At 48.1% G+C, this 15,071-nt stretch overlaps 1 protein-coding gene across 8 annotated transcripts in view; it reads right to left on the minus strand.

Moving 5' to 3' along the window:
• Positions 1 to 12,859, minus strand: part of HVCN1 (hydrogen voltage gated channel 1) — a 28,369-nt gene extending 15,510 nt beyond the window's left edge. For 2 of the 8 annotated variants that reach the window (XM_059895282.1, XM_059895288.1), the window contains exons 1-3: positions 12,661 to 12,741; positions 12,098 to 12,179; positions 7,831 to 7,870 (exon numbers count right to left, since the gene is read on the minus strand). In XM_059895282.1, the coding sequence (XP_059751265.1) occupies positions 7,831 to 7,851 (21 nt within the window). In that variant the 5' untranslated portion in view covers positions 7,852 to 7,870; positions 12,098 to 12,179; positions 12,661 to 12,741. Of the gene's footprint in view, positions 1 to 7,830; positions 7,871 to 11,501; positions 11,718 to 12,097; positions 12,180 to 12,209; positions 12,372 to 12,551; positions 12,598 to 12,660; positions 12,752 to 12,795 lie in introns of those variants that run through there. The other 6 variants (XM_059895287.1, XM_059895283.1, XM_059895285.1 and 3 more) reach the window with 6 other exon arrangements.
• Between the last annotated feature and the right edge of the window lie 2,212 nt (positions 12,860 to 15,071).

Here is a 15,071-nt window from a genome sequence, read left to right on the forward strand (position 1 = left end):
AATACAGGCCTTTGCAGATGTAATTAGTTAAAGATCTTGCTGGGAATTCCCTGGTGGTCCAGAGATTAGGACTCCGTGCTTTCGCTGCCGAGGGCCTGGGTTCAATCCCTGGTCAGGGAACTAATATCCTGCAAGCCACACAGTGAGGCCAAAAAAAAGATCTTGCAATAAAACCATTCTGGATTTAGGGTGGACCCTAAATCCAGTGACTGGTGTCCTTATAAGAAAAGGAGAGGACACACAGAGGAGAAGGCCACGAGAAGATGGAGGCAGAGATTGGAGTGATGCATCAACAAGCCAAGGAATGCCAAGAATTGCCAAGGATTGCCGGCAACCACTAGAAGCTATGAGAAAGGGATGGAACAGATCCTCCCTCTGAGCCTCCCTCTAACCCAGCCAATACCCTGATTTTAGAACTCTGGACTTCAGAACTGAGAGAAAAAATTTCTGTTGTTTTAAGCCATCTGGTTTGTGGTCATTTGTTATGGCAACCCCAGGAAGCTAATACAGAGGGTGTGTGTCCGAGTCAGCCCAAGGGTACTACTACAGACCATGTGCTCTCTCTCTCTCTCTCATCTTCGTGGGCCACACATCCATCCTGCATTCCTGGGAGAAAGCAGCCTCCTTTGGAGGTCACAAAACCACTTGTTTCTTTTTGCTTGCAGCTTACAGGCCACCTCCATCCCCTCTTGCTCTCACTTGATGCTGACAAAAATCCTGAGAAGTAGGTAGGACAGGGAGGTGTGGTCTCTCCATTCTACAGAAGGGGAAACTGAAGTTTGGGGAGGGGAGACCTACTGCCCAAAGTCACCTGGTGTGGCAGGGTGACAGAGATGGGGGGAGGAAGGCACTCCCCTACACCACCAGGTGGGCAAGGAAATGGGTACATCCTTCTTAGGAGGGCAATGAGGCAGTTTCATCTTTTGAAAAAATATTTGAGTCTCTCCAATGTGCCAGGCATGGGAGCAAAGGAGAATCAGCCTTAAACCAGTTTCTATCAAAATTTTAAATGTCATTGTTTGACCTGACAAGGGACTCACACATGAGCAAAAAGACACTCACGCATAATGCTCACTGCAGACCTGCTACAACCTCAAGGTCCATGGTTAAATACACTGTGGTAGACCACACTATGGAATACCACACAGCTGTTAAGAATGCAGTACGCCAGCGTGGCTGTACGTACTGACATAGAAAGATGTCTTTCATCTATGATCAAGTAAAAACCAGCATATTACAGATCAAAATGTATAATGCCATTTTTGTTAAAAACAAAATCAACAACCCAAACCAAGTGGTTACCTCTATGAAGGGATAGGGATTGGGATTGGGTTGGAGGGTGAAGAGAAACTTTCTTTTTTTTTTCCTATTAGGTTTAACCATAAGAAATAGTCATTTATGTAATGAGATCTAACCTGCAGAGAATGAAGTATTTGGGGGGAGTGGGGAGGGAGGGAGAATGAAAAAATATATATATATATACATACACATACAGACACACACACATATATCTAATGTATACATAACTGGAATCCCTGAATAAGAAAACCAAAACAATGAAACAGAATGGTTCAAGATATAATTCAAGAAAACTTTCCTGCAATAAGACTTTTTAAAAAATGACCATTTTGGGGAACTTCCCTGGTGGTCCAGTGAGTACGACTCCACACTCCCAATGCAGGGGCCTGGGTTCGATCCCTGGTCAGGCAACTAGATCCCGCATGCATGCCGCAACTAAGAAGCCCATGTGAAGGAACTGAGAAGCCCACATGCCGTAACTAAGACCAGGTGCAGCCAAAATAAATAAATATTAAAAAAAATTTTTTTTTAAATGACCATTTTTGTAGGTCAAAATTGGTAGAAACTGACAATTTCATGTGGTTCAACCTAATATATACTGTTTGTTGTTTTAATTTCTTACACTGAGAACTTGTTGGTGTACAGTTTTTAAAAACAAAGAAACGTAAGTGGTAAAGCTGGCATATGAACTCAGGTCTACTAGCTTTGTTCTTTCTGAGATGCTCTGTCAATGAGGGAGAAAACATGCCAGAAAAGCTGATTTTTTTAAAGCAACAAGAACGATGATATTGAAAGAGGCTGAATCAAGGTTCTGAGATGCAATCCTTCCTCCCTTAGCAGGGAAAACTGAGACTTGCAACATGGCAATTGCCACCACCCAGTGGACAGTCCATGGACTTGCACCTGCACCTCGTCTTCTGGGTCCAGGGATCTTCAGACACACCCAGCCAGGGTCAGAGAAGTTGTCCCCAACCCCTGCCTTCCATCTCCCTCTCCCAAAGCCCACCTATCACTAAGCCCTGTGCATTTTAGCATCTAAATGACCCTTGAATTCATCATCTACTTCTCCCATCTTCTGCCACCTCCCTGCCCCAGCCTCTACCTTTTACTCGGAGGGTGTACCAGCTCCTCACTGTTCTCCCCATCACTCTTAGGTTCTCATCAGCAGCCTGTGCTCTCGAGAGCACTTCTTGAAACATAATCATGTCACTCCCTGTGCAGAAAAGGCCTGGGGCTGCTGCCCTTAGAAAGGCCTGCTTGGCCCTTGGCTGACATCTGGGAACTTGGATTTTGGGAGGGTTCCCACCTGGTAAGGACAGCTCACTGTGACCGGACTGTTTGTAAAGACAAGTGGTTTATGTAGAACACCTGCTTTCCTCTGGGTAGTCTGGAATTTTTGGAGTTTGGAAGGTACCCATGTGACCAGCCCGCAAATAAAAACCTTGGGTGCTGAGTCTCTAACAAGCTCTCCTAGCATGTGTTGTCACAATTTGCTGCTGGAGGAATTAGGCAAGTCCCATGTGACTTCACTGGGAGAGGAATCTGGAAGCTTGTGCCTGGTTTCCCCTGGATTTCACCTCATGTATCTTTTCCCTTTGCTGATTTTTCTTTGTAAAAATCTTAGCCATGAGTGGAACTGTATGCTGAGTCCTATGAGCCTTCCTAGCGAATCACTGAACCTGGGCTGATCTTGGGGACCCTAATGCACTCCCTTATTTGAAACTCTTCTTTGGCTTCCCACTGATCTTAAAAATAAAGACCCAGGGAATTCCCTGGTGGTCTAGTGGTTAGGACTCCACGCTTTCACTGCCAAGGGCCTGGGCTCGATCCCTGGTCAGGGAACTAAGATCCCACAAGCAGTGTGGTGCGGCTGGGAAAGAAAAAAAAAGACCCAAGTGCCTTCCAGAGACCTATAGCCATTCTGCACGCTGTGGCCTCTGCCTGCCTATCCGACCTCACTTGTCACCAGTCTCTGCTCTGGCCACATGGTCTCCATTCAGCCCTTTGTACTCAATAGGTTCCTTCGACCACAAGGCCTTTGCACACGTGATTTCCTCTGCCTAGAACGCCCACTCCTCTTCCACCTTGTCATTTTTCTTTTCCTCCTTCAGGAGGTCTCCCTCAAGCATCCCAGCTCCAGGAAGCTGACCGTGTACCTCCCCTATTGCATTCATGCATGGCCCACATGCCTCCCCAGTGGAGACAGATCCACCTGTTTGTGTAACAGAGTCTGTTTCCTCCCCCACTCCCCATTAGGGGACTGGGTAGGTGGGTTTCTGCTCATGCCATATCCTCCGTATTCTTCATGCCTGGAAGACCACAGGTTCCCTCCCACTAAACATACCTGGAGGGTGGAATGAATCCCTCGAGCAAATATCTCCTCTTGGGGGACTCATGTACCCCAGAAGCTCACGTACTCTACCGCCACCTCCCCCTACCCTGTCCCCAGGGATTTATGTTCCGAGGAATGCCTATTTTTAAAATCAGGGAAGTCTTTAAATAAGCGTAGCAGCTTTTCCTTCTCTAGGGTGGGGAGGAAGTTTGAGGTTTCATGAAAATAACCACCATGACGGCTGACTAGTTTGGGCGGTGGGTGGTGCTGCTGGTAGACTGAGAAGCCTGACTGGTGGCCCAGGTGCCCCAGAGACGTATTCTCCAACTTTTCTCTCCATTTCCTGTAGGGTCAGAAACCCTCCTGACTTGATGGAAGAGTCTGTTGACCTGGCAAGTTGATCATGAGGCTGGGTGGAGACGATGTGGGAAATAATATTTAAGGTAGTGGAAACTGCAGTGATTGTAACTATCCCCAGAGCACCTGCCATTTTCTGAGCTCTGTGCAAAAGCCCTTTGTAACATACAGCAACAACTCGACAAGGTGGGGACTGAATCCTCTTCATTTACAGGTGAGGAAACTGAGAACAGAGAGGCCAAGCAACTTGCCCCAGGTCACACAGCCAGTGAGAAGCAGAGCTCAGACTCTGACCCAGGCTGCCTGGCCCAGAGCCCTCTCCCTCCTGCACGACCTCTCTGAATGCTGCCCTGGACCCAGCTCACAGCTGGTGAAGGCCAATGCTGGGCGGGGAGTTCAGCCCAGTGTTACTCAATAAGAAACACATTTTATATCCTGCCACTTAGTACACATTGACATATATACCTTCTATAACCAACACTAAAGTTAACATGTGAGAGACTTATGTTTTCCACTTTATTCTATTTCTTAAAAGGCTGATGGCAGCCCATTAATGGATTTCAGGAATCACTAATGGGTTGAGTTTGAAAAACACGGGTATGGTGGGATGTACTCTATCTATTTCCCTGGGGGAGGGAGAGGATGATTGTCAGAGAGGTGGCAGTCCTGCCCAAAGTCTGTGAATCAGCCATGTTAACTGAGAAGCATAAGTTAGGCTGCTATTTGTGTTAACAAAAGCACAGAAAGAAATGAAAGCATAGAAAGAAAAATATATAGTTACCCAGCTAGAAATTAGGACCTATCACCAGTACAACTGAGTCATCTGGGCCACCCCATCCCCCAACATCTTAGTGATGCTTCAGCCGTGGAAAAGATGGGATAAACAAGAATTCAGGGCTCCCCTCTTTCCTGCCCCACTGTGGCTCAGTCCTTGGAAGGAGGCCAGGGCAGCTGCAGTTTAACCAATGGCTCTCAGCTCTGGCTGCACATTGGAACCACCTGGATGCTTTAAAAAAAAAACCCAGTGCCTGGGTCCCAGGCCCCAAGATTGTGATTCAGTTGGTCTGGGGGTGGCCTGGGTGTTGGGATCTCTAATGTACAGCCAAGGTCAAGAACCAGCATCATAAATGAACCTGGTGCCTCCAAACACCTTGTGAGAAATGTGCCAAATGGCCACAAGGATTTCTAAGCACACCTGGCAATCAGGTTCCCCAGATGTGGCTGGTGACATGCAGTCATCTGAGCTGGGGACTAGGTCAGCTGATGGGCTGAAAACCTACTTTATCCTCTTGATGGCGTCAACAGCTCCTGTGTTTCAAACGTTTGTTATAGGCCAGCACCCTGCTAAGTGCTTTCCAGGCACTATCTTGTTTAATCCTCACTGTTCTCACTTTACAGAAGAGGAAAACGGAGGCTCAGAGAGGTGGGAAGGGGCAGGGAGGGCCTCTCAGGAGGGCAGATGTCCACAGCCTGCTGGGGGCCCCTCTGGGCAGAGCTGGCTACAGCAAATCAGGTCTGAGCCATGGCTAAAAACCCCACCAGTTTTTTCTGTGACAGAGCTGTTTTCCTCTCCAAAATTAGAGGAGCTGGACAATTAAAAAGCTCCTAAAAGCAATCCTATTAAAACAATTTTTTAAAAACATAATTAACTTCACAAGGTAAATTATTAAAAGGAACTTGTTCTTTGAATCAGTAAGAGGCTTATTTGCTACACGTGGCCCTGGTCCAATTTCCCCAGCTCCCCAGCAATGCCGCTGGGGCCACCCCTTCTTTTGGCCTCTGTGCGATGACAGACAGGCTCCTGCCCCCAGGAGTCCCTCGAGGTGTGTCCTTGACTCTGCATTCCAACACTCTGCTTGCCCTGATGTTTCTGTGCCCTCACCCCCACCCTTGCGACTTGTCCATGCAGCCAGACCCCCTGAGGTACCCGGAATCCCCAGCTTTACCTGCTGTCATTCACCCCAATGAACAGACCTTTACTCCAGATCTATTTCTTTCAGTATTACTATTGTGAAAACATGAGCAAAAAGAAATAAATTAATAATCCCAACACACCAAACTTATCATCTACTTATCTACCCATCTCACTCTCTATGTCTTTTATAATTATAATCGAAGACTGCAGACAACTTTGTATCTTATTTTTTCCCCACTACCTATATGCATCAGACTTATGACTTTTTAATGGCCAAGAAATTTACCAAGGAGTCAGTGCTCATTATTGCATTTTCTGTTCATTTTTAGCACCTTTATCACCAATTCTAAGGCCACATTTTCTACATATTAACATTTCTGAAGTCTGTCTTACAATTGACCAGTGTCAGTGTTGTGTCACATTAGATCACAGTAAATGGCGGCACTTTTTCTACTTCGTAGCACATAAAATAATGGTGCATCTACAATCAATGGCATCTTACGTGCTAAGAAACACATAAATTTGTGTTTCTAAATTGTGCTGTAAATTATACTTTTTCCTTTTTATCGGTTGTTTCCTTTCCCGCAAGTAAGATGACCAGGTTTGATTATGACTATTTTCATGACTCTTGATACACCCTGTCAAGTTTTTTTCCAGCAGTCGTGTGGGTTGATCCAGCCCCTCATGAGATGTAGGAGTGAGCCGGTTACACCACAGCATAACCACCATCGAGCGTTTCCGCTTGTTTTTTTGGTTTGCCTAGTAGGGAGCTATAAATGAAGGAAACTGTTCCATTTGCCTTTCTGTGAGTATTAATGATAACTGGAACTCACGGAACTCCTGTTACTGGGTGGCAGACACTAAGCTTCCCATATCTTATCAGGAATTGACACAACTCTACAGAGGGTGATTGTCATCCCTCTGCTGGAAATGCCACCATATTTCATTAATGCAAAGATGAACATTTTCCCACGTTTCCACATTTCTGAAATCAGAATTGGTGGCATGTTGTAAGTGCCATTGGTCATTTCCTCCTCCCACATTGTAAACAGCTTTAAATCAGAAATACTCTTACAATTAAAGGGGCCATCAATTTGAAAAAATGCAATATCACCATCACCATCATCATCATCATCATCATCCCATGGTCCTCTAACCCTCACACTTGCTTCTCCAACTCTGCCCCATCACTCTTCTGCTACCCTGAGCTTCTGGCACTGCCCTGACAGCTCTACCTGTCCAGGCCCCCAGAAGCTCCAAGTGAACAGCTGAAATGGAAGCCAGCACTTCCTCTTCACCTTGCCCCACCCTTCACAACTAATGTCTCCCCAGATCCAACAAGCCTGCACCCCAGATATCAAGGACAGAATTTGTTAGTCCTACTCAGGATGGCCGCACAGTACAGGAGGCAGAGCATTCACTTTGGAGTCAGGCTAGGTTGAAATCTCATTTCTGCCACTTCCTACCTGTGTGATCTTGAGCAAGTAGCTTTACTTCTCTGTGCCCAAATGTCTCTATCTGTAAAATAAGCAGTTGGGAGAAGTCCTTATGGGCTCAGTATTGGCCTAGCATTCTGAGACCATTGCCTCCTCAACTCCTCCCCGTGAGCCTTCAGGAACAGGAGTGGTTAAGTAACTTCTCCCCATTTTCCAGATAAGGAAACTGAGGCTCGGGGAGGTGAAGGGCGTGACCAAATGATACAGGGCTATTAAAATGCAGAGCTGGGTTTTGAATGGTCTGTTTCCGATTATCAGGCTATCTTGAGGTTCCTTCTACAGCTTTCACCTCGGTGACTTTTAACACTTTGGTATGGCAGAAGCACCCTGAACACGTGTTTTTCCTCTATCCGGTTAGAAACACCAAACAGAATTATCTTCTCAAGGCTCGGAGGTCCTTTAACGCTGCTAGTCTTCCAGAATTAATTTACCTTTTCATCCCAGGTGGCCATTTTCCTGTCGTCTCCGGATCTGGAAAATAAGAAAACATTTGTCCAGATCTGTCATCCTACTGTCATTCGCCTTAGTATGTGTTTTCCAACACTTCCTTACAAATTATTTTTAACTTGCTTAGGTTAACAGTGTCTGAAAATAGTAAATAATAAAGCTCAAAGCATGCGGAGAAGGATGTACATCCTGAGTATATACCCAAAAGAATTGAAAACAGGCACTCAAACAAATACATGTACACGAATATTCATAGCCAAAGATGGAAACAATCCATGTCCATTAACATATGAATGGATAAATAAAAGATGTTATATCCATACAATGGAATGTTATCTAGCCATAAAAAGAAATGAAGTACTTTTGCAATATATACAAATATCGAATCACTATGTTGTACACCTGAAACTACTGTAGGTCAATCATACCTCAATAAAAAATAAAAGAGATATGAAGTGCTGACACATGCTACAACATGAATGAACCTCTAAAACATTATGCTAAGTGAAAGAAGCCAGACACAAAATGTCACACAGTACTTGGTTCCATTGATGTGTAATATCCAGAATATGCAAATCTGTACAGACAGAAAGCAGACTGGTGGTGGCCAGGAACTACGGGGAGAGGGGAATGAGAAGTGACTGCCTAATGGGGACGGAGTTTCCTTTTGAGGTGACGAAAGTGTTCTGGAACTAGAAAGAGGTGGTAGTTGCACCACATCGGGAATGTATTATATGACAATGAATTGCTCACTTTAAAAGTTAATTTAAAAAAATTTAATTTTATGTTATGTGAATTTCACTCCAATTAAGAACCAGACAGACATATGTTAGTGCTGAGATTGCTCTGGAAAGCAGCAAAGAATCTAAATGTCCACCAACGAGGGAGGGTCTGGTTGAGTCAGTTACAGTACATCTGGGAGTGGGAGACTCCAGTGCTGTTACATTTCCATGTGTGGATGAGGAAAGATGTAATATAACAGGTGCCCCCCCATCACATTATAGCACAGTGTGTACAGTATGATCCCATCTATGTGAAAAAATGATATATGCATTTTTTTAAAGTCTGTAAGGATACAGCCAGACTCTTTACAGTGGTTATTGCTGGAGAAAATGGGAGTGATTTGAGGGTGGGGTGGGTATTTTCTTTCTCTTGGCTTCTGGAAGGTCTGAACTTTTACAATGACTATGTGTTACTTCTTAAAACTTATTTTTAACATAGGTGACATATGTAGTAAAAAGCTGAAATACAAAAGGATACTACGACAAATAAGTCTTCTTTCTACTCCTGTTCTTCCCAGAAAGCCTCTCCTACCAGTTTCCCACATAGCCTTTGGAGGTATTCTATGTCTTTCCAAGCACAGCCATATTTATTCTTTTTTTTTCCCCTTAAACAAATGTGAGCCCTCACACTGCTCTGAACCTTGCTTATTTCCCTTTAGGGTGTGGGAGGCTGAAAGATAGCCCCGTCAGTCCTAATCCCCAGAACCTCTGAATAAGTCATATAAAAACGGCAAAAGGGACTTTGCAGGTGTGATGAAATTAAGGACTCCAAGATGGGGGATTATCCAGGTGGGCCCAGTGTAATCAGAAGGGTCTTTACAAGTAGAGCAAGAGAATCAGAAGAATAGGAGATATGACTACAGAAGCAGGGATTGGAGTCAGAGTGAGATTTGAAGATGTTATGCTGTCTTGAAGATGGAGGGATGGGGTCATGATCCAAAAAATAAGGGCAGCCTCTAGAAGCTGGTAAAGGCAAGGAAACAGATCTCTCCTAGAGCCTCCAGAAGCAATATAGCCCTGCCAACACCTTGATCTTGGCGTACCAAGACTGATTTTGGGCGTGTGACCCCTAGAACTGTAAGATAATAAATTTATGTTGTTTTAAGCCATCAGATGTGTGGTCATTTGTTACAGCGGCCATAGGAGACTAACACAGTGTCCCAGAGATCGTTCTACGCCGTGTGCTCTAGAGCAAGTGCACTCTTTGGATGACCACACAGGATTCCCCTGAGGAAGTGTGTGTAGTTCCCATTAGTGACCAACATTAGCTTCCCAAAGTTCCAGTTCCTTATATATCATGTGTTATTTTTGTAATTTAAAAAATATTACCATTTTGAAAAAAGATCACAAAGACCTAAAGAAAAAAAGAGTTCTTTTTCTCCCCACAGTACCATGCTTAGGGCACAAGGGACTCAGTTTCTTGCTGGTTGACTGGCAGAGCAGCTTCTGCAACCAGCAGCGTTCACCTGGGTGTGTTCCTGTTCCAGCCCCTGGGGGCCCTCACCCTGCTCTCACGAGGTGGGCTCAAGTGGAACCACCACCAAAAGTGAAGGTGAAGGGAAAAATTAAGGTGCCCTGGAGATTTCCTTCCTCCACAGGACAGGAAACAGAACTAGCGCATGCATAGAAAAACACCCAGATTCACTAATTCAAGCAACGGAAAATTTAAACCTGTCATAACCTCCCCATTAAACTAGACAAAACAAAAAAGAAAAAAGCCACTGCTTGGGCTGTAGGAAAACTTGCACACATTGCTGGGGATAATTTTTCTAAACAGTCACCTGGTAATAAGTGGTATATGCCTTCAAGATGATCATACCCTTGACTTGAACACATCAGTTTGGAAACTGTAACTCAAAAATCATTTGAAAGCAAAAAAAAAAAAAAAAAGTGCAATTTGTACCACAGTGTTTAAAGCAAAGTTGGATATTAGGGTTAGAACCTGGAAACAGCCTATAAGCCCCACTGTAGGGAAAAGCTGAGGAAGGCAGTGGGAGGAATGACAATTCTGAGGTCTATGTAGAAATGTAGAAAGAAGGCTATTAAGCAATGAGAAGTAGAACTCTGATGGTTGCACACACTGCCTGCAATTGTACAAAGTTATCGGAACTTTTACTCTGTGCAAGGCATGGCACTGGGTTCTGGGGAATCCAAAGTGAAGAGACAAGAAAAAGGTCTGGGCTCTGGTAGGCTGACATTTTAGCCAGGAAACACATAAGCAAGGTAACATCACCCAGGGCTAAGCTCCGGAAAGAAAAACAGTAATGCAATAAAGGGCAGGCAAGAGTGGCTCCTGCGGCTTGGGGTGGTGAGGTAAGGCTTCTGAGTAGGTGACTTTTGTGGTCGTCTCTGAATTGCAAGGAGGTGCATCACAAGAAGATGGCAAGAAAGAGAATTCCTGGGAGAAGGAAGGGCATGTGCACAGACCCTGAGAGAGCAGAGAATTTATTATGTCCAAGAAAGAAGGAGGAGGCCAGTATGGCTGTAGTGAGCAGGCAAAGGAGTGAGGATGGGGGCATGAGAAGAGTCAGGAATCAATCAGGGCCTGACTGTGCAGAGAGTTCAGCAGACAGTGCTGAGGATCTGGGGGTCGCGGTGGGGATGCAGAGGAGTGACCAGATTCAGAATATGTGGAGGGGTCGCACTTGCTGCTGGCCTAGATGTGGGGGACAAAGAGAGGAGCAGGTTTTGGAGCAAGAATATGCTAGGCTTCCTCCTTCTTGCTAAACTGGTGGTGGGGGAGGGCTTGGGGGCTACAGGGCAGTCCTGGAATTGTGCAAGCCTCACCCCAAAGATTTTCAAAACCCTGCCCCTACCAGCCTTGCCCTCGGAGTCAGAGAGGGAGGAGTTGCAGCCCCCAGCCTTGGTCTTACTCAAGAAGCTTCCAGCTGCGGCGGGGCTGCAGTAAATACCGCTGATCTCAGATAGCTCTGACTTGAGGGTGAAGGACAGAGAAGTGCTTTCAGATGGGTGGGGATGGTGGAGGGGGGCACAGCTTGAGTCACGCACTAGGCTAAGCCTTCACACCAACCATCTCATTTAATCTTCTCGACAATCCTCTGAGGCACGTAGCACGCTTAACCCCGAGGCTAAGGATAAGCAAAGGAAACAGACAAGGAAATTGAGGCACGGAGAACTGAAGTCCCATGGCTAAGCCTGCAAGAGCCCCCCTGTGCCCAGTGGGAGCGCTGGTACAGGCCCAGGAGTTCCTGGACAGGGGCTGCACCGCTCTCTCCTCTCTGTCCTGGAGTTTAACCTGGCGCCAACCCACTGTTCTTGTTCCTTGGCACCCCCTACCCAGGCGAAGGATTTGTTGCCGTGGAGGTTCTTCCTGCAGGGATGAGCAGGCTGGCTCATCTCGGCCTCCTCCACTATTCCCAGCACTGGTTTCCCCCTACCGTCTCCCTAGGGGTGCAGGACAGGGCGGGGCAGGCATGATGAGTAAGAGGACTCAGGGGTTCACACCGACCTGGGTGAGTTCTGGCTCTGCCTCTTTGGGCTGTGTGACCCCCGGCGAGTGGCTTGGCCTCTTTGAGTCTTGGTGTCTTCACCTGGAAGAGGGAGACAAGGATGGTACCTACCTCACCTGTTGCTGCTGCTGCTACGCGGCATGTGATGAAGTGAAGGCACCTGGCCCATGTAAGCACTCCATACAAAAGGGTAGTTCTTATCAACACTTCCGTTTTCAAGGGGAGATGTGCGTGCTGTCTCCTGCCCTCCTCTCCTCCAATGGATTCTAGAATCTGTGGGCCAGGCAGGGATCCCTGAGTTATCACTGCCTGCCCGCGTTCCCCCAAGCTGGGAAACGCTAGAACCCAGGGCAAACCGGGGCCTCCTGGGATCTCGCGGGGGTCCCTGGCTGGCTCGGGCTGGGAGGGCTCGGAGAAGGGCAGCGCGCCCCGGGCGGGCGCTGGAGCACTTACCCTGCGCCCGGCCCGCCGGCGGCCACCGCAGCAACTGCGAGCTCGGCGCCTGCCCAGCCGTCCCGCCCGCCCCCTCCCGCCCCCTCCCGCCCGCCGCCCGCCCTCTAACTCAGTCAGCTGCCGGTCTCAGGCTCTGGCCCGCGTCCGTCCCGTTGCCCTCGTTCTTGCCTGTCTGTCGGTCTCCCTGTTGCTCTCTGGCTTCCCCCCACCCGGCCCCCTCCCGCTCCGCAGGCCCGAGCCTGACCTGGGCCTCCTGCAATCCCGCAGATGGACGAAGGTCCCGCCCGTGGGAGCCAATCACGAATCAGGAGAATCCTGGCCCAGGCGACCCTAAGGGAAGGGGTGGGAGGAGGGAACCACTTCCTTCCTCCAACGGGATGTCTTGGCAGCGGGTCCACCCGCCTCCCCACCACACACACTCAGGGAAGCAGGGCTGGCTCCGGCTCGCTCCCCCTACCCCCTGCCAACTCCTGGTTACTTAAGGGGGGCCCTGAGTGTCCCCTGCACAGTATCTGCAGGCAGGGGGTGGAGGGTGGGCAGAATGCCCTAAGGGGGTGGCCAACCTCGAAGCTGTCAGGACGCCCCTAGAATGGGGGGGGGAGGTGAGGCTGGAGGTGAAGAGGAGGTGCCCTGCAGCTGGGCTGGTATTGGCACGAGGGAGGAGCCTTCCGGCCTCGAGGCAGAGCACACCCTTGCTCAGGCCGACGAGTGCTCCCCTTCCCCAGCTTCCCCGCCCCTCCCCTGCAGGCCCTCCCTCACCCAGGCTTCCCCAGCGCTCTGTCCATACCTTATTTCTGGCACTGTTCGCACTGGTCTCAGTTCTTCCGTTAGCTTCCGTCTTCCCCAAAAGACCACTTGTCCCAAACTTCCAAGGGCAGAAGCCATCTATCTTTTACACACCTCCCTGCTTCTTCTGGTTAGGTTGGCGGGCAGGGGCGGGGGGGAGTCTCAACTCCTTGGAGCTGTACTAGTTTTCTGTGGCTGCTGTACCAGGTTACCACAAACCTAGTCGCCTAACACAGCACAAAAATAACACTTAGGGGCTTCCCTGGTGGCGCAGTGGTTGAGAGTCTGCCTGCCACTGCAGGGGACACGGGTTCGAGCCATGGTCTGGGAAGATCCCACATGCCGCGGAGCAGCTAGGCCCGTGAGCCACAATTACTGAGCCTGCACGTCTGGAGCCTGTGCTCCGCAACAAGAGAGGCCGCGATAGTGAGAGGCCCGTGCACGGCGATGAAGAGTGGCCCCACTTGCCACAACTAGAGAAAGCCCTCGCACAGAAACGAAGACCCAACACATCCATAAATAAATAAATAAATAAAATTTAAAAAAAAATCTTCTTGCTTAAAAAAATAAAATAACACTTAAAACAACAAAGCACTGGAGGTCAAAAGTCCAGGGGGTTCTCAAAGGGCTAAAATCAAGGTGTTAGCTTGACTGTGTCCCTTCTGGCTCTTGTTGCGGAGCACGGGCTCTAGGCGCGTGGGCTTCAGTAGTTGTGGCACACGGGCTCAGCAGTTGTGGCTCACGGACTCTAGAGTGTAGGCTCAGTAGTTGTGGCGCACGGGCTTAGTTGCTCCCCGGCATGTGGGATCTTCCTGAACCAGGGCTCAAACCCGTGTTCCCTGCATTGGCAGGCAGATTCTTAACCACTGTGCCACAAGGGAAGCCCCTCCCTCCCTCTTTTAAAAGGACCCTTGTGATTATATTGGGCCCACCTGAACAATCCAGGATAATCTCCCCATCTCAAGATCCTTGACCTAATCACATGTACAATGTCCTTTTGCCATGTGAAGTAGCATATTCATAGGTTCTGAGGATTCAGACTTGAATATCTCTGGGGGCCCAGTATTCTGCCTATCACAGAGATACTGTTTCCATTAGCTTCTATTGAGTCTGCTCCTCCCAATCCTGTCTCCCACCTCCTGCTGGGTAGGGGGCTTTCTTAAAACATGTCTGATCTGACTCCTCAATCACGTTTTGTTATTACAACAGTCCCATTCTGGTCCCTAAGGCATAGTCTGGTCCATTCTAAACTTCCACTTTATATTTTATTAGAAACTCCCTTCCCGCCCCCAGGGCCAGCTAGACAGAGTAGAGGAGTGTGGACTGTTCTTCCCAGCCCTCCCCTGCGTTCACTCCCTGAGGGCTGGGGAAGGGAAGAGAGTGAGGGAACAGGTTCAGGTATTCCTTCGCCTAACTCCCACCTCAAAGCTGCAATCCTCTTTCTGTTGGTTTTAACAACTAGTCCTGCCTGTAGTTTTAAACTTAGTACAGACAGCTGGTGATCTCAACAGGCCCTACCAAGGAAAGGCTCAGACACTGCCCCTGGCCTGACCTTCTGGCTGACCCCTGCTGGAGGCGCCACTCATTATTCTTCCCATGCGCTTCGTCGTTGACCTACACTGCAGTGTTCCCGGGAAAGCCTGCAGCTGCCAACCTTACCTATGCCCTGGAGGCTGGGGCCACCAGCAGGGACCTATTTCCATACTTTTTTAGGAATCAGGATCCTGAGGGAGC

Source organism: Balaenoptera ricei, chromosome 14 (genome assembly GCF_028023285.1).
Source record: "Balaenoptera ricei isolate mBalRic1 chromosome 14, mBalRic1.hap2, whole genome shotgun sequence".
NCBI lineage: Eukaryota > Metazoa > Chordata > Mammalia > Artiodactyla > Balaenopteridae > Balaenoptera > Balaenoptera ricei.